Source organism: Melanerpes formicivorus, unplaced genomic scaffold, assembly GCF_026170545.1.
Source record: "Melanerpes formicivorus ecotype bairdi unplaced genomic scaffold, bMelFor1.0.p_v2 SCAF_3, whole genome shotgun sequence".
NCBI classification, from domain to species: Eukaryota; Metazoa; Chordata; class Aves; order Piciformes; family Picidae; genus Melanerpes; species Melanerpes formicivorus.
In genome coordinates this window covers 22908087-22927812 of record NW_027142355.1, presented here as the reverse complement: position 1 = coordinate 22927812, position 19726 = coordinate 22908087, and the positions used below count along the sequence as shown (strand labels likewise).

The 19726-nt window shown below is 43.3% G+C and overlaps 1 protein-coding gene across 1 annotated transcript in view; it reads left to right on the top strand.

The window, feature by feature from the left end:
- The window catches only part of ITIH2 (inter-alpha-trypsin inhibitor heavy chain 2), a 34225-nt gene that overhangs the window by 10642 nt on the left and 3857 nt on the right, over positions 1–19726 (top strand). Inside the window, exons 7-17 of the mRNA XM_068168734.1 lie at positions 789–896; positions 2708–2836; positions 3487–3603; positions 5459–5627; positions 7800–7925; positions 8802–8983; positions 10529–10714; positions 11695–11834; positions 12349–12521; positions 16722–16856; positions 19409–19522. Of these exons, the coding sequence (XP_068024835.1) occupies positions 789–896; positions 2708–2836; positions 3487–3603; positions 5459–5627; positions 7800–7925; positions 8802–8983; positions 10529–10714; positions 11695–11834; positions 12349–12521; positions 16722–16856; positions 19409–19522 (1579 nt within the window). The remainder of the gene's footprint in view (positions 1–788; positions 897–2707; positions 2837–3486; positions 3604–5458; positions 5628–7799; positions 7926–8801; positions 8984–10528; positions 10715–11694; positions 11835–12348; positions 12522–16721; positions 16857–19408; positions 19523–19726) is intronic.

Here is a 19726-nt window from a genome sequence, read left to right as displayed (position 1 = left end):
TCCCTTCACAACATCTGCCCAAAGATTTGTCTTATTCTCTTTCTTACACTCATCCAAAGATGTCCTCCTTCATCTGTCAACAAACACAAGATACAGGGCTAGCTGGACATTTCTATCTGGCCATTCTTATATTCCTGTTTCATAAATGTCTTCTTCAGCTTTCCACGGCTTCAGCACAAGTTGAATATGAATGTTTGCTGCTCACATTTCCTTGGTGCAGGCTTCCAGAGGCCCAAGCTAGTACTACTGAAAAGGGCACCATGTCCTGCCCTTGGTAGATTTATTGAATATCGAGAAACATAACCAGGAAAAGGCCTCGTCTCAGGATGACAGGATAAACCCCTTTGTTTTATAAAGCCAAACAAAAAACTACTCTCTGCTGTCCAAAGCATAAGTAGAGAGGGATAGAACTCATCACCAGGTGCTCCTCCAGGCCTCCTAATCTGATGCAGTGCTGAAGCAGAATCACTTCATATCGCTTTCAACACAAATGTTGGTATCACCTTTGACTCCAACCCTACCATGAGCCCCAGGAGGTGAGAGTGAGAGAGGAAGAACAATTACATCCACCCAGTTCTCTCTCTTTTTTTTGTTTTTTTTTTCTTTTTCCTTTTCACTGTGGTCTGCTTTCAACATTGCATGGATCTCCATGCAAACGAGACTAGCTCTGCTGGAGCATTCTCAAGGGCAGCCCATCCACTAAGTGAAGTTTGCCTGTGGAGGTTCATAAATTCCTGGTCCAACACTGTCACTGTGCCATACTAAGTGTCCTCCCTTCTTGCCTTTAGGTGGATGTCCGCATTATTGAGCCACAAGGACTTCGCTATGTGCATGTTCCCAATTCACTTGGAGATCACTTTGATGGAATCACCACAATCTCCAAGGGAGAGAAAAAGGTAACAGTCACAGAGTGGAAATAGCATGAAAGCTTCAATTTTCACACTTGTTGCCATGCAGTCATGGCAGGATTTTCATACTAGCTGGAAGCATGCAAAAACATGGAAAAATAAAAATATTATCATGTCTTCATTATTGATACCTAAATGTATGCACAAGGTGCTCACCTACTACAGTAACAGCAGCTCAGACACAGGGTGTTGTCCATCCATCTTTGCACAAAGCTCTTAATTTGAAATACTAGAAGAGCAATTCATGGAGATAGTTGTTGATGTGAAAAAGGCAAGTGATGAATACCAAGTAGAATAACCATTCTGGAGTAACTTCACAGTCTCCGTTTCTACTGAGAGCATCTTCACAGGGACTCATTTTCAGTATCAGTATTCAGTATCACTAAGGTTGGAAGAGACCTCAAAGATCATCAAGTCCAACCTGTTACCACAGACCATTTTAAGACTGTTCTTTTCCTTGACACCAGCTTTCTCCAGCATATCTCTTGGGTGCTGTCAAACACTCTGACAGCAGTGAGTCAGGGAAGATACAGCTTTTCTCACTCTTACATAGACAAGTCATATAGGTATTGTTTTGTTGATAGGCTAAATTTTATATCTCATTCACCCACATTCTTAGTTTAACAAATTAGAAGAGAATGGCCAGCATGTCAGGGGAGGTTCTCCCCCTTTATTCTGCTCTAGTGAGGTCACATCTCATTGTAAAGAAGAACTCCCTTATATCTAACCTAATTCTACCCTTCTCCATCTTAATCTGGAGTATTGTGTCCAGTTCTGGGCCCTTTAGTTCAAGAGACACAAGCAACTACTGAAGAGAGTCCAGTGGAGGGCTACAAAGATGATGAGGGGACGGGACCACCTCTCTTACAAGGAAAGGTTGAGAGACCTGAGGTTGTTTAGCCTGGAGAAGACAAGACTGAGAAGGGATCTTATCAATGTTTATCAATATCTAAAGAGCAGGTGTCAAGAGGATGGGGCCATACCTTTATCAGTGGTGCCCAGTGACAGGACAAGGAGTAATGGGCACAAACTAGAACACTAGAGGTTCCATCTGAACATGAGGAAGAAACTTTCCCGGGGTAACAGAACATTGGAACTTTCTGTCCGGAGAGATTGTGGAGTCTCCTTCTCTGGAGAGATTTAAAACATGCCCAGACATGCTCCTGTGCAACCTACTCTAGGTGAACCTGTTTTAGCAGGGCAATTGACCTCCCCAGAGCTCCCTTTCAATCCTCAGTATTCTGTGATTTCAGGGGTAGTGTGTGACTGTACATATGATGTCTTACCTTCTCAGGAAATGTCAAGGTATCCACTCAAAGTACAGAAATAATATCATTAAGACTGCAAAACCCATCACGTGACTAATGGAAGTGGCTCCTAGTACTCAATTTACAGCCAAATGCTGAGGTCTCCTTTTTTGGGGGAAAAAACATAAGTCAAAAAGCTATAAAAAATGTTGATAAAATAATGGACAATTCCACCCAGGAAAATGGTTTTAAAAGCCAACATATTATTTGCTAGAAATGACTTGCACAGCTCTCATTGAAATATTTTGTGTTGTAGATAGGTCATCTTATTTGTGTCACAATTGTTACTGCTGAACCAACATATCCAGGCAGACCTTAGTGCTGTTCTTCTTTTGAAGTGACAATGTTCATTTTCAGCTTAAAGTAAGAGTACAAATGAAGAAAGAAGAAATGTGTTCAGTGAAATAAGATATATCATGAACAGATGAACTCTCTTTGTTTCAGTGATCCACCTTTCACACATCTGATCTGATGCTCACTTCTCATTTCAAGGCTCATATTTCTTTTAAGCCAACGATGACTCAACAACGAAAGTGCCCCAAGTGCTCCTCTACAGCAGTGGATGGAAATTTCGTGGTGCAATATGACGTGAACAGAGAAACCACTGGTGGAGAATTGGAGGTAAAGGTTGCTGCTTAACTGGGACAAGAGATTGGTGAATACAAGAATTACTGTAATTAACCAAACTGTGCTAAATAAACTTTATCATTCAGGAGAATAAGCATGAGAAAGAGCTCTGTATCCAATTGAAAGAACAGAGAGATTTCAAGTGGCCAGAATGGATTTACTTAATTTATGACTAAGACATGGTCCTACATATAGTCAGGAGTAGAATCCTGTCTTGTCCAAAATACAATGTCTTTTATACCTTACAGCAGTCTGGTGATTTAATGTGGAATCAGAGGACAGAGTGATTGGACGTTGTACCAATACATCAGAATGAGACACCCAGAACATCACTATTTTTATGTTAACATGAAGCAGAGTTATGGGGTTGAATTATTACAGGCAAAGCAGTCCCTTTTAAAAACGTTTTTCATTCCTCCTTCTGCTAGTGCATGGCAGTTGTCTGAGAACCAGGATCTGCTTTCCCTGATAAAAAGTAAAGACTATGGAGTATAAATGGTGTAAAGCTACAGATATGTGCAGGACTGAGAGTTAGGACTGGCCCATAAAGAAGAGTAACATTTTCTGTTCTGCTATTGTCTTGAGTTTTCTGACGTCTTCTCTACAGCTCACCTTATTGAGATTTTTTTTCTTTTCTCTTACAGATTTTTAATGGCTATTTTATTCACTTCTTTGCTCCAGAAAATCTTGATCCTCTGCCCAAAAACATTTTATTTGTTATAGATGTCAGCGGCTCAATGTGGGGACTGAAAATGAAACAAGTAAGTGTTTTTGACCTCTTGCAAAATGAACCTCCTGCCAACTATTGACATGTGCCAATTCTGCAGCAGGCTGGCACTCAAAATTATGAACCTAGATCTTTACACTTTACTCCATCAACAGTCTCATTGAATTTAGGGGAATATTTGATGAATCAGAGACTTAAAGACTTTACTCTTTACTTACAACGCACTTTCCATGTTGTAAGGGAGAGGTGATTCCATCAGAATATGGATTATAACTCTAACATAAAATTTTAATTGACAGATCACAAAACACTTTGCAAAGGCTCTGATCTCCTTTTTCTCTCTTCTCCTCTGTTGACTCATGGGAAAGTCTCAGTGGGGATAATACATCCCTGCTGTCAAAAAGCTGGGGACAAATTGTTGACAACTCAACAAAGAGCAGTAAGAATTGTTTAGACAGCATAACCCATGGGGTGAAAAATATGTAATAAACCAATATTCCGCAGAAGAAAACACTTGGAGAGATATAAGCAGCCTCCAAATATGTGAACAATTGCTCTATAAAGGAAACTCATCAACTGACATTCATGACCACCCAGGGTAGACTAAGATGGAATCAGATGGTTTTACAGGACATATCTATATTATATATTAGGAAAAACTTTGAAATGCTGGGAGAGGTGTTCAGGAGGCTACAGATCATGTGTCACTGAAGGGTTTTAAGAACTGGCTAGATAAACACTAGTCAAGGATGATCTGGGTATTTTGAATTTGCTTCAGAGCAATATAAATAGTAAGGCTTGTCAGATTTTTCCCTCGGGAAAAGTATGGCCAGCAGGTCAAGGGAGGGGATTCTATACCTGAGCTCCACCCTGTTGGGACCCCACTTGCAGTGCTGTGGCCATCTCTGGAGTCCTCAGCACAGGAAAAACATGTGCTGAGGACTTTGGAGCACAGGTCTGAAGTGTGGCCACAAAAAATGATACAAGGGCTGGAACCCCTCTGTTGTGAGGACAGGCTGAGAGAGTTGGGGTTGTTCAGCCTGGAAAAAGAGAAAGCTCCAGGGAGACCTTATTTTGGCCTATCAGTACTTAGAGGGGTCTTCTAAGAAAGATGGGGACAGACTTTTTAGCAGGACCTCTTGTGACAAGACAAGGACTGAGGGTTTTAAATTAAAAGAGGGGAGATTCAGATTAGATATAAGAAAGAATTGCTTACAATCACAGAATCATAAAATGCATCAGGTTGAAAGGGATCCTTAAGGGTCATTTTGTTCAATCCCCCTGCAGTGAGCAGGAAGAATGAGGGTGATGACAGGTTGCCTAGAGAGGTGGCAGATCACAGGAAATGTTCCAGGTCAGGTTGCACAGGCTCTGAGTGAACTGATGTCCCTTCTTACTGCAGTAATGTTGAACTACCTGAACTTTAAAGGTCCCTTCCAACTCAAAATGTTCTATGATTCTGTGAATTCACTGCTGCAAAAACAGAATACAAGCTAATTGTCACAGGCATGGATCATTCACCTTCAAACAGATATTGCCCAGCCTGATATGACAGAGCTGTCTCCTGAGCTGCTATGAGTAATTTCTCTCTCCTAAACCACAATGTCTCACAAACTGCTTCTCTCTCTGTTCACTTTGTGTTAGCAGGAGTTAAGCAAGGATGGGTTGAATCACATGGTTTGTCCTTCCTGATTGCATTTTTTCTGTTTCATTGGTGAAAAGTTCAATTTCTCTCAAGAAATGGAAGAAAGGAGCAATCTGGATAGCAGGTGCTATTTTGGATTGCAGTGATAACATTGTTATTCATTGGAGGCATCTGTTTGCCCATAGTCACAAGTTAAGAGGATGTTTGCAGCAAAAGGAAGCATAAATTCTTTTCTTCTTCTCAGACTATTGAGGCCATGAAGGCGATATTGAGTGAGCTCCGTGCTGCTGATCAGTTCTCCCTTATTGACTTCAACCACAATGTTCGATGCTGGAGAGATAATCTAGTGTCAGCCACCCCAGCGCAGATTGAAGATGCTAAGAAGTACATCCAGGCAATCCATCCCAATGGGGGTATGATGTTTTGATTGTAAGGTGCTCATGGAAGTGCGATATCACAAGAAAGGGTTGTGACCGTTTGAGGCTGTGCCTTTAAGAAAGGGACAGTGCTGGAACACTCTGGCTGAATGTTTTGGTATCAAAATGAAAACATGATATTCTAAACGAATTTCATTGGTAGATTGGTAGAATGCAACTTTACGTTTTAGTTCAGTTGGAATTTTTTTTCAGTTCCTCTCTGTTTTCCCTTTCCAGCCTGTCTGCTTCTGAGCAACTAGCCAGAATGACCTTGAGTAACAGATAAGCAAAACTAATCCCTGCATGCGCTTGGCGGCCTAATAAGAATTCTCTTCCTTAATAACTGCCTTTTCTCTCTCTAACCCTTTTTGGGAAAAAAAGGGAGGTAGGGGGAGAGAGGGGGGTGCAGGGGGGGACCCTCCTCTGTCTGGAGGAGGGAGTTAGTTTTGTTCCTGTATTATTTTTTCTTTGCTGTATATTTCTGTATATATTGTAAATACTGTACATATTGTGTATATATAACCTGCATTCCATATTGCTTGTGAATGCAGCTCTACCCTTTGCTTCTCCGACTGGGCTAGCTGTGGTTTGCTTTCTTTGTGGGGGAGGGAGAGCTAGGCCTTCTTTCAACCTACCACAAGGGTACTTCAGACAACCTTTAAATTGGCAGGGTATGCTTAACAAAATGTTTGATTCCCAAGATGGGAAAAGCATGCTCTAGGGCTAAAGGAGAGCAAGGATTCTAGTTTATTGTGTTAGAAGATGGAATGGATTTCCTTCTACTGGATATGGTATAACAGGTAGAACACAGGCCATATAACAGATACCTTTAATCTATAGGCCCTCCAGCCTCTCAGATCCCAAATATCCTTGAAAGACCAAGGCTGCCTCATTCCTTTGCCTAACAGATCATAAGCAGCCCAACTCCAGGGTCTCCTCTGGCTGTAGATTGCAGACTACATCACAATCACTGTTACAATAAGGGTAGTGAGATACTGGAACAGGTTGCCTAAAGAGATGGTGGAGTCCCCATACCTGGAGACATTCAAGGACAAATGAGGAGGCTCTAAGAAATCTGATCTAGACAAAGGTGTCCCTGCTCGCTTGAGGGAGCTTGGACAACAGCAGTTCAAGAGTCACTTCCAACCCAATGCATTCTATGATCCTATGATCTACTAAATGCCAACTTTGGCAAAATTCTTTATCCCTTTTCTGCCTTCACTCCCTGTCTGTTTACAAGAACAGTTACCTTTTTCAGTCTTACAGCACTTTGGGTGCTTCAAATGTTTGTGTCTAAGCTATTTGTACAGAAGGGGTTCATGATCTATGGCTTTCTGAAGTTCTGCTCTGGTTCAGCTCTTCAGTTATTTGTATGCTGATAGTGGGTAGATGCTTTCCCCAGCATGTGAGTGTTCTGATGCTGTAGCACCTTTATTTACAGAAGCTTTCACTAGCAACATGTAAAGTAGAATGAACATGAAGCTAGAGGTTTATCCAAGATCATCAGTGTGCTAGGATTAGGAAATCATGCTGGACCTAAGTGCCTCATAAGCCTGATTTTGTTACTGCAAAAGAATTGACAGATAAAGCCCCCATCCAGACAGACCTGCTTCCAGTCCGCAAGGACAGTTTGCAATGCAGCATTTTATTATCCGGTCTCTGGAGCAAACAATTATTTTTTTTCCTTTCTTGACAAAGAAAATACCTATTTACTGACTTCTCCTGTTCCTCTCATACTAATTCCTTACTCTGTCCTTTCTGTGCCACAAACTACACATTTAGACTTGCTCAGTCAACATACACCTCTTCTTTTCTAACCCGAATGAACAAGGAACAGGCAATTCCAGAAAACAAAGTTTCTTCATGTTCTCATTCAGTCATCTGTCTGCAAAGCCACTGCCTCTCCCCACAGCGAGTAGTTCCCAACACCACAAATGGTCCCACCGGATTTAGTGAAGGAGGATGGGGAGGCCACATGAAGGTGATAACCTGGGATGAGAAGTGGAAGCAGAATGCGAGCAGATGTACTGTAAGCATCAGAGAGGAGGGATTTTGTTTCCTTGATCTTAGCTCTTGTCCATGCTTAATTCTACTAGTATCTCAGAACTGATCTGGATTCTACAGAGACTCAACAAGAATCAAATTTGCTTTCTTCATTGTGTTTGACAGGCACAAATATCAATGAAGCTCTTCTCCGAGCCACATTCATCCTGAACGAAGCCCAAAACTTAGGCATGTTGGACCCTAACTCAGTTTCCATGATCATATTTGTGTCTGATGGAGACCCAACAGTAGGTAAGGAACCTGCTTTAGGGGAGAAAGGCCAAAGGGATTAGCCTGAAAAAAGCATGCAACACATGGACGTTTTTTGAAAGTAAGTTAAAAATATTCTGTTCCCTTCCAACACCTGGGCTCCTCTTTTGTCAAATCCTGTAGGTGCCATGAAGCTTTGCACAGAAGCTTTCAAAAGATGAGCAGATTATGCTACTCAAGTTGAATGCTTCTTGTAATTACTGAGTTGCACAAGTCCTGTAGGTGAGGTAATCGCAACAATCTTAGAAAAAAATTTCCTTTTCCAATTACCTTAATCCACACAGATCTATGCAGTCCCAAGTGTAACACCAAAAGCAGAAAAACAAAGTAGAAAACCAATATTTGGATTGTATTTGGATTGGGTTTGGTACAGGTCAAAAGCAATCTTTTACTGCAAGATACCAGCCCAGAAGAGGCTGCCATTACAAATAAATCCCAACAGAAAGTCAGTCGCAGTGGTTGCAGGGAACACCTTAAGCATGAAAAGCACAGCAAAATCTTTATGGGGATGTCTTACTCTGCAAGGAGCTTGAAGCCACAGTTCCAGGAGAAGTCTAGATGTGTTATAATAACAAGCTCCCTGGGAAGTTAATGATAGCCCTGGGTACACTGTGAATGTGTGTCAGCTACCAAAAAAAAAAGAAAAAAAGAGTTCAAAGGAATCATCTTCATTGGAAACACATTGTTAATCTCCACCCAGGTGAAGCTCAATGTCGCTGTAGGCACTGCAAAGTGGAGATGCGGCCTCTGAGCTAGTTGTCTACATTCCTCTTGTATTAAGAGAGAATCAGATGTACTTATCCTGATGGAGAATTCCTCTGTTGCTCAGATGGATGTCACCCTTTGTGTGTCTCCAAGGTGAGCTCAAGCTGACGACAATCCAGAAGAATGTGAAGCAGGCCATAAAGGACGAATTCTCACTCTTCTGCCTTGGGATTGGGTTTGATGTCGACTACGATTTCCTGCAGAGAATCGCAGCTGACAACCGTGGCATGGCCCAGAGGATTTTTGGAAATCAGGAAACTTCTGCCCAAATGAAGGTGTGTTTCTGGCCCGTTGCCTCTGAAAATGTCCTGTTCAGTTTACAGCTGTGGCACTGGGTAATGCCACTACCAAGAACAGAGTTACTGTAGGTAAATAGTGGGAGGTGGGGGAGATGGGGTTATGTGTCACAAAAAGCACTTTTTCTTCTGAAAAGTCTTTCAAGATGACAAATGTATTAGATTAAGTGCTCCTAGTAACAATTTTTGTGGTATATATAATACATACTTTACTGCTCTGTGTAGAATTAATCTTCTGTAAAACATTCCTAACCATAAAAGATTTTCTGAATTAAGGTCTGGATTTTACCTTAGGCCCCTTAAGTGCTAACAAAAGTCCTAGTTAGATATAAATGCTATATAGTAATGCACACATTGCCAGGGTAAAGAAAAGTAGAATTCTAAGAGATTCTGAGTCCAAATATGTGAGCAGCCATTGCTCATGAACAAACTCTTCTCTTTCTATTTACTGGTTTCGTGACCAGTTCAGCCTGGAGAAGAGAAGTCTCCAGAGAGTGTGACCACCACAGAGAGACCTTATTTTGTCCTTTCAGTACTTAAAAGGGGTCTATAAGAAAGATGGGGACAGACCTTTAGCAACAAGACAAGGGTGAAAGTTTAAAACAAAAAAGGGAAGTTTAGACTAGATCTAAGGAAGAAATTTTTTACAATGAGGATGGTGAGACCCTGATACAGATTGTGCAGAGAGGTGGTAAACGCCCCATCCTTGGAAACATTCAGCGTCAGTTTGGTGATCTGAACAACCTGATCTGGCTGAAGATGCCCCTGCTCACTGTAGGGAAGTTGGACTAGATGACTTCTGAGGGTCCCTTCCAACTCAAAATGCTCTATGATTCTATGATCACCTATGCGGACTTCTCACACTTACTCTTTCCTAACACAGGTATGTGATAGAACACAGAGATATGCCAGGACACACCACGTGGTGTTGTGCCAAGCAGAGCAGCTACAAGAGTGCACCCCATCAGTATTAGATAGCCTCCATCCATAGCACCATATGGGTACTTATTTTCTCTCTGGTCCCATATGTTAAGCCCAGCTGTGCACACATCCCAGTTCTCATCAGCCTGGTACAAGAAGGTCAGAAAAGGACAAAAGCAAATACAAGTGAGATAAGGTCAGGGTCTTACCAAGAACTGGGTGGGAAGCAGCTGTGTGTCTGACAGAGTAGCCAAGAGCTGACCAACCTGATAACAAATTCAGGCCCATAAACACTCGTGCTCAAGCCTTTAGATCTAGGAAGAGCACAGCCTCCATTGCACTCAAAGGATAGAAACCAACAGTCAGAAGCCAGCTATTCTTCGACTTCTACAGGACTTGAACAAGGTCTTCTTGCTGTATCCCTTTATAAGTGTACTAAGGCCTAAGTATAAAGAAGTCTGCATTCGCTGGAACAAGGAAAGTCCCACTTGCCCATTAGGGCTCCAGGTTTTGTCATCTGCTGTCTTTTCAGTAAAAGTGGCACATGTAGGTGAGTTTGATTCAGGTGCAACAGACTCACTTCTCTGTCTCCTTCCATCTCAGAATTTCTACAACCAGGTCTCCACACCACTATTGAAGAAGATTCAGTTCAACTACCCACAGGAGTCAGTGTCAGATGTCACACAGAGCAGCTTCCACAACTACTTTGGTGGCTCAGAGATAGTAGTGGCTGGGAAGGTCGACACAGAAAACCTGCAGCACTTGGAAAGCATTGTCACAGCGACAGCAGTGAGTGAAGGTGTCCCTAGGATACCTGCTCCTGGGGTTTGGGCTGGTTCATTCACTTGTGAGTACAATTTCCTTGCTGGAGGTTGTTGCCAGCAGAGTATTTTATCCACTCGGGTTCTCAGTGGGAGCATGAGAAAAGTCATAGTGGACTTTGATAAACAGTGTTTCACACCAGCTTCAAGTACAGACACAAATAGTCACTACCTGCACACTGTAGATTGCCAGAGGAACTTCTTTCTAATAAATGTGCCATGCAAAGTACAGGGGAGATTCTCTAAAGTAGCTCCTTTTATGGCTGAACTTCCTACTGCTGGGAAGCTCAAGCTGACGGGTCTACTGTGTGTCAAGTCCTAGTACAGTTCTTTTATCCTTTGCCTTGTGGTATGTGTGATGACACTTTCCCTGTGTTTTCACAGCTGCTTTTTCAGGTGGAGTGGGATGGGGTGGGAATAGTACACCCAGATTATTCTTTCTGAGGAGGAAATAAATATCTGCCCTCTTACAGGGCTTAGGAATTGCCATTTATTGGTCACTGGAAAAACATCAAACATGTTTAATATTCTTTCCTGCCAAAACACTGCAGCCCAAGGGTCTTTGGGAGAAATTAGAATTTGGTTCCTGTTCATCTGCAGAAGTTGGAATTTCCTCAGTGAAAAAGCCCAAGGGGAGAACAGGAGAGGTCTGTTAAGACCCCATTCCTTTGGCATGTGGAGCCTCTTTAGCAACTGCTGGCAGCTCCTTTACCTATTTTAATCTACTGTCACAAAAGTATCTTTAAAGGAAGACCTTCTTGCTACAGCTCTCCTCCCCATGGCAGTTAGGCCAACAGTGCTGGGACTTTCTAAGCTAGAAGCGACCGTGGGCAGAGCTACAAAGGCTTAATGCTAACCATACTAAGAAGAGAAGTCAAAAACAGCCCCTTCTCTTGGCTCATCCTTCATTATCTTTATCTCTTGATGTCCATTATCTTTATCCCATAGGCAAATGCAGAGCTTGTAATGGAAACCCTGCGAGATGTTGAAGAACTGGATGGCTTCATGAAGAAAGATAGATATGCAGATCCTGAATTCACAAGGAAGCTGTGGGCCTATTTGACTGTCAACCAAATGCTGGCAGAAAGGTGAGAAGAAATGTGATGTGGAAGGGGAAGGAAGAAACTAGAGAGCAATCTGGTTCTCTCTGAGACCACAACCATGAGGCTGCCCTCACAGTTTCAAATGGTAAACAAATAAAATAAAGGTAGGTGGTCTCTTCAGCCACATTTCTCCTATTTTTAGCACTCAGATATCAGCTAATAGAGTTTGGGAGCAGTTAATCAAAGGAATAGGGATGAAACATATTTCCTTTATGGAGCATCAATAAAAGCTATGGAGTGGTTCAGGATGAATCCCCTCTGAAGAAGAAAGAGGTCTTCTGCTGAAACCAGAAGATGGACTGAGTTCCTTTGGGTCCAGGTCAAAGTCCCCAGAAGCCAAAAATAGTCTGTCTTATGGAGAGTACATTCCCACATGCCCTTAGCCTTTCCTTCTTGCAACACCTCCTACTTTGGCTATTCAATCACTCTTTGGAGGCATTGTCATTCCAGTTGCCCTGTAGAGCTGCTAATCATGTCTTCTGTTTCATTTTCCACCCAGAAACACAGCTCCCACTGCAGCTTTGAAGAGAAACATCACTAAATCCATCCTACAGATGTCTCTTGACCATCATATTGTTACCCCCTTCACAGCCATGCTGATAGAAAATGCTGAAAAGGATGAGATAATGCTGGCAGACCAGCCCAAAGACCCCAGAAAGGGCTGCTGCTCAGGTCAGTGCTTCTGTCCCTTGCTCTACCTCTCATTTTGGCTTTGTTCTGCTTGTTGGAAGAACAGCTCCATTCATTGTTCACTCCAGGAGTTGGTACGTACAGGACAAGGCTGTATTTTCAGTGAAAGCTGACCAAATCTCAGTAAGATCAAACTATCTTAGAATAATAAACCAGGTTGGAAGAGACCTTCAAGATCATCGTGTCCAACCTATCAACCAATCCAACCCAACCAAACAACTAACCCATGGCACCAAGCACCCCATCAAGTCTCCTCCTGAACATCTCCAATGATGGTGATTCCACCACCTCCCCAGGCAGCCCATTCCAATGGGCAATCACTCTTTCTGTATAGAACTTCTTCCTAACATCCAGCCTAAACCTCCCCTGGTGCAGCCTGAGACTGTGTCCTCTTGTTCTGGTGCTGGCTGCCTGGGAGAAGAGACCATCATCCACCTGTCTACAACCTCCCTTCAGGTAGTTGTAGAGAGTGATAAGGTCACCCCTGAGTCTCCTCCTCTCCAGGCTAAGCAACCCCAGCTCCCTCAGTCTCTCCTCATAGGGCTTGTGTTCCAAACCCCTCACCAACTTTGTTGCCCTTCTCTGGACTTGTTCCAGCAAGTCAACATCCTTCCTAAACTGAGGGGCCCAGAACTGGACACAGTACTCGAGGTGCAACCTGATCAGTGCAGTGTACAGGGGCAGAATGACCTCCCTGCTCCTGCTGGCCACACTGTTCTTAATGCAGGCCAGGATGCCATTGGCCCTCCTGGCTACCTGGGCACACTGCAGGCTCATGTTCAGCCTACCATAGACCAGTACCCCCAGGGCAGTTTGAGAGCATCCTGTTAACATAAGTGCTCTTTGGAGCCATTGGTTTCAGTGAGGACTGAATGAATGTGCCAACATTGCAAGGATGAAGTTTCCAATTGTGCTGGGTTGAGGCAGCCCCCTTCCCCACCCCTGGCAACAATGAACACTCAGACAAACAGATTGCAAAAGTGATGGAAAGTTTAAATAGAAAGCAGTGAACATTTACAGAAAAGCAAAAGCATAGTGACAAAGAAAGATCCCAAAACAGACCCAGAGAGATCCCATCCGTACCTGAGGGTACACCCGAGACCCCCAGGGCTCCTTCTTCCCCCTCCCACTGCTAGGCTAGTCTCAGCTGGCCAGATCTGAGACTGCCCGTCCCCCCCATGGCCTTGGGCCTAGCCAGGCCCAAAGCCAGGAGACATCTCCCCCAGTTACCGGCTGACGGAGGAGGAAGAAAAAAGATAGTGCTAGACTCCACACTGCATCTTATAGTGGTGCAAAGGATTGTGGTATGAAATACTACATAATTTCCTGTGTCCACCCCTGGGCTGGACTTCTGGACACAGGAAGTAAACATTGCAGGGGGGCACCCAGCTCAAACTGTAACACCAATGAGTCTACAAAGTCACAGATTGAACATCTTCTTCAGCCAGGTTGGGCAGGGCCTTGAGCAATCCGGTCTAGAGAAAGGTGGGGTTGGAACTAGATGACCTTTAAGGTCCCTTCCAACCCAAACCATTCCATGATTCTATGATTCCATGACTACTGGGACAGATATGTCTAGTTCCCTGCACTGGAGCTGTAGAATTGACTAAATCATATTTTATCACCACTTTTAAGCCTTGGAAGATTCCTAAAATTGTCATCAATCAGCCACAAGCCCACATGGAATCTGACTTGTAACTACAGAGTCCATCATTCAGATTTAAACCCATTACTTCAGTACATGTTCTAAAGTCCTTGTGACGGCAACTCCCTGCTCCTGCTGGCCACACTGTTCCTGATACAGGCCAGGATGCCATTGACCTTCTTGGTCACCTGGGCACACTGCTGGCTCATGTTCAGCTTACTATCAACCAGTACCCCCAGGTCCCTTTCTGCCTGGCTGCTCTCCAGCCACTCTGGCCCCAGCCTGTAGCTCTGCATGGGGCTGCTGTGGCCAATGTGCAGAATCCAGCACTTAGATGTGTTCAATCTCATGCCGTTGGACTCTGCCCATCTGTCCAGCCTGTCAAGGTCCCTCTGCAGAGCTCTCCTACCTTCTAACAGATCAACACCTGCCCACATCTTGGTGTTATCTGCAAACTTACTGATGATGGACTCAATACCCTCATCCAGATCATCAATAAAGATATTAAAGAGCATGCGGCCCTGTACTGATCCCTGGGGGACACCCCTAGTGACAGGCTGCCAGCTGGCTGTGGCACCAAACCTCTAAAGGTCTCTTCCAACTCAAAGCAACTGTATGTGCTTCTGTTCAAACTTAACAGGAGCTTTTTTGCACCTTCCTCGGCCAGCAAGCAGGAAAAACACAACTCTTGCTCTCAGGGAAACACTGTCACTGCAATGTAATGGAAGCACTTGAAGTAAAAGATCAGCTTCTTGAATTGAAGCTGGTGATTTAAAACCTACTAATAAATGGGACATTTTCCAATTGGTTGTGAAGGAAAAACGCAACCTACCTGACATCAACAGACAACATCGTCTACCTGCCATTTCACATGGGAAGTAATTGTGACTTCACTGATCCTCACAGCACATCCAACATGCCCAGTTCTCATGCCTCTGGATATCTATGCACATGCCCTGATGCTGACTCAATGAAATGAGGTTCCTGTGTCTAACAATTAATATCTCTAGATTCATTTGTTCCTCTTCTCAACTATAAAGTCTGCAGCTGAGTACTAAAGAGAAATTAAATAACTGTTATTCATACTGCATACCACAACTCACAACTGCAAAGAAGTCCAGCGCAGAAATAACATCTATAGCATTCAAGTGTACTCTACAGGGCACTAGCCAACTAATTCAGACCATAATTATATTGATTTAGATGATGCAGAGAATTTAAGTTATTTTGATATAGGTTCTTGTGTCTTTGAGTTTGATGAAATAGTCAAAACATCACAGCACTGAAACTGAAGTAAAGGCATTGTGAATTTCTGGGACAGTGGGACACAACTCTTGAACCTCAGCAAAGGACAGGGCTTGTGAAAATAATATCAGAGTAAATCTGTGCTTAGGATTGTGCAACACATGGTCCGTACCAAAACTTTGCATGTACAAGGTTTGGAAAGAGTAACCTGAAATAGATGTTTCTGTCTGTCCTTGCGCAGCTCCTGTCAGAGCCACGCAGTCCTGTCTTCATAGACAGAGACTGTCTCTGCCACTGAAATCACTCACTTGTCAAAGGCTTGTCTAGTTGTCCTTCTCTCTGACACTTACTGCTAAACTGGACTGTGCATGGGAGAGCTTCTTCATGCATGACTGCGACATTAATATGACTCAGAAATTCAGAGGTCTCTGTCTAGTTTCTAATTCCTGCACTATCTGTGTGGCATTCACACATCACCGTGTCAAAAGAAATTACGCTGCCTGAGTAATAACAGCCAACGATCATAATTAGAAGTTCAAGAAAAAAGATGCTGGTAGAGATTTGGAAGCTGTGGGTGTGATATTTTCTGTCCAGCTCCTTTTTTCCCCCCTTAGCCCTATTCAGAGCAGGGCCAGCAGATATGAATATGTGTCCTGCTCCAGCTCTTGTCATTTTCAGGCCAACACATTAAAGCAAACCAATGTGCACGTTTTATTTAAGATTGTTTTGCTTTATAATCTAAGTGGGAGAGACAGGACTCATTATTTTCTCTTGCCTTTGCCATAGCAGAAAGACCTCTAGCAGAAGAGAACACATTAAGGGCTGTTACGCTAAATAGTTTCACTAATTTGCAACCTTTATCCACGTGAGTCATCTTAGGGCATGCAGAAAGAGTTCTACCTTTTCTCAGGTGCCTCAAACTCAGGATCCAAGTCAGCAAACTTTTCACCATGTACTAAATTTTTAATATTCAGGGGGGTTTATTAGGCAAAACACTTCAGCCCTTGCACTGGGGGCTTTCCTAAAGTGGGCTTGTTCACGTGGATAAGAGTTTAAAAGTCAGGCTCCATTTTTCATCACCAACTGCCTTGGTAAGTCATATTTCTCTGGCAAAGATGTTGGAGTAAATCCATCCTAGCTTCATTACACAAATCTGTCTGGTTTAAACTTTGCTGTGACTGCTCTACATTGGTATAAAGACATCAGGCTCTCATCTACTGCATCGCTTTAACAATTACACCATTAAATATGCCAGCACTAACAAAAACATAATGCTGACTGTCATTTAACAGGTACTCTGGGATTAACTCCAAATGCACCTAATAATAAAAAAGGTATCCCAGCCTGGGCCAATGTCACAGCTGTACCAGTCAGCTACATGCCTGAGCAAAGGAGTCCTCCTGTGTCATCTCTGAGCATCAACAGAGGTAAAAGCTACGATATTTCTTTACAAAGAAACACCAGGCAGCAACACTAATCACCTAATAAACACATAAAGTTATTAGGCACTGTGGGAATTTCAGCTTCTGTGACAAGATGCTAAAGTGGGTCTGTAAGCAAAATGGTGATAGACTTTTTAGCAGGGCCTGTCATAACAAGGGGTGATGGCTTTAAACTGAAAAAAGGGGAGATTTAGACTACGTCTAAGGAAGGTATTTTTTAGCCCGAGGGTGATGATAAACAGGTACAGGTTGCCCACAGTGGTGGTAGATGTACCATCCCTGGAAGATTGCACAGGGCCCTGTGCAACGTCATTGTCCTGGTTTTGCTGAGACAGAATCCCGGACCAGCCATGGGTTGCAGGCCATTAACAATTCTGAATCAGCCAGGACAGCTGACTGGAGCTGGCTACAGGTGTATCCCAGACCATGAGCATCACACTTAGTGTAAAGGAGGAAGTTTGCTGAAGGAAGAGGAATCTCATGGAATCAGAATTGTTGGGACTGCTAGAGATCATCTGGTCCAATCCTCCTGCTAAAGCAGGTTTGTCTTTGTTGGGTTGCACAGGAATGTGTCCAGGTGTGTGCTAGAGCCTTCTGCTAGAGCTTCTGGCAGTTCCTCATGTTGCTTCTCTTCCTGCTGTTGAGGAAAACCCTCCTGGATATTGTGACTGCTGCACTTTTGCTGAGCAGAGTATAACTTTATGTATCTTGTATTGACATTGGTATTAATTTGGCTATTTCATTGACTTGTTTTCATTTCAACCTGCAAATCTTCTCTCCTTTTCCTGCTTCCCCCTTCACTGATGGGGAGGGTTCATCAAGTGATAGAGTAACTGCTGTAGTTTAGCTCCAGAAATGAGCTAAGTGTGATACAGTTGTAGATGCCCCTGTTCACTGCAGGGGGCGGGGGGGTTGGGCTAATTGACCTTTGAGGGTCCTTTCCAACCCCAAATGTTCTAGGATTCTAAGAGGATCTCAGTGACCCCATCTTCAGCTGTGTGCATCCCTGTGGTTACTCACTGAGTTTATATTCAGCTTCTCTGCAGCAGCAAAGTTAATGTAAAGTTACTGCCAGTGCAAATTACAGATGAATGCTCTGTGTTAGATAAAAATCTCTGACTGCTTTGATGACTGATGGATCCAGTTAATGCTCAGGCCTCTGCCACAGTTTAGTGCCTACTTAAACAAACCAGCTGTGAGAACCATCACCTATAAAACTGGTGGAACTACAATAACTCTGGGAGTCTGCCTGCGTGTGGGTGTGTGTATTTATGTAGCTATCAAACAAAGAGCTATCAAACTCCTTCTCAGAATAGCTCAAGGGTGAATCTAAGACTTTGGCTAGTTAAGAAACTTCTGGGAAAAGAAAGTGAGCAAGGCAAAGTTAGCTGTCCACCGTTTTGTTCCTGGAAATGTTGATCAGAACAGGCACTGGCATAAAATTGAGGAATCTCAAGCAGCTGATTAGACTAAGGAAAAACTATTAATGGCTGTAATCCAGAGAATCAAGACATTCAAAAAATTCAACACATTCAAAAGCTCCTTCTCCATTTTGGAAGGTACCTACCCTACCATTTCCTGTGAAGACATTCCTGATTAAGGGTCTGGGCTTTGTGTTGTGTGTGGAAAGAGTTAATTCCAAAAGATGAAGTACACCAGGGAATGAATGCAAAGTGGTCTGGCTGTCCCCATGGGCAATACTGAATATGGGCATGACTCTCAATGTTGACAGGGAGATGCCAACCACCACCAAACCAGCAAGAGGTGAGCAGTGCTTTGCACTTAATGATGGAGGTAGCTGTCTTCAGTGACAGGTGCAGGTGTTTGTCTCATTTGAGGCAAATCTTAAGGAACATATGACTTTCAAAGAGGCCAAATCCCACCAGGGTGTTAAACACTGTGAGGAAAGTCCTGGATTATATTCCTCAGGGGAATTGGAAGGCAGGATGTATCTTTACCTAACATCAGTATGGTGGTATGGACTTGTAACGTGTCTGAGAGACTGATGCCTTGGGAGCCTGTCACTTTTAAGAACAGGCAACAGCCAGAGTAGATATTAATTATGAACAGAGATTTCATCCATGTCCTGCTTTCCATGCCTTGCATCCTTTCCTAGATCTAGGTCTTAAAGATACGCCCTCTGTGTGGTGTCCAGATAGGTCCTTGGTCTTACCAGAGGCTAGCTTCCATCGCAAAGAATAAATCTTAGCTTCTAGAACTCCAGGTTGAACCTATGACACCTTAATGAGCAGCTGACCAGTTAAATCAGTAGTTAACTCTTCTTAGCAGAGCTCCTCAAGCTAATAGTGAGACATCCTTTCCTTAAACAGAGGAAGCATATGAGGAGAGAGTGCTTTTTTAAGCAGCATCTAAGAACTACCTTAGGTACTGCAGGAGTGGAAAGGGCCCTTGTCCTACTATGAGGAGGCCCAAAATGTGCTTCAAAATCCTCTGAAGAAAGTGTCTCAGTCTGTGTCGCTTACCTCTAGGGCAAGTACTGGCCTGCTTCACAGAGCTGTTTCTTTTCTATGTTCCAGTTGACAATGACCCACATTTCATCATACACCTACCCAAGAGCCAAAGGAACATCTGCTTCAATATCAACTCAGACCCTGGAAAGATCCTAAGCTTGGTTTCTGATCCTGGCACTGGTAAGGGAATAAAATATGATTTACTGTAGAGCAAACTTTTCTTCTCTCAGGTCCAAAAGGTGCTTAGAGGGAGCAGGGAAATCTCTTATAGGGAGAAGGTTGACAGAACTGCTTAGTTCCCTTCCCATCTGGAGTACTGTGTTCAGTTTGAGGCTTGTCAGTGTAAGAAAAGTAGTGACAAACTGGATTAAATTCAGTGGTGGT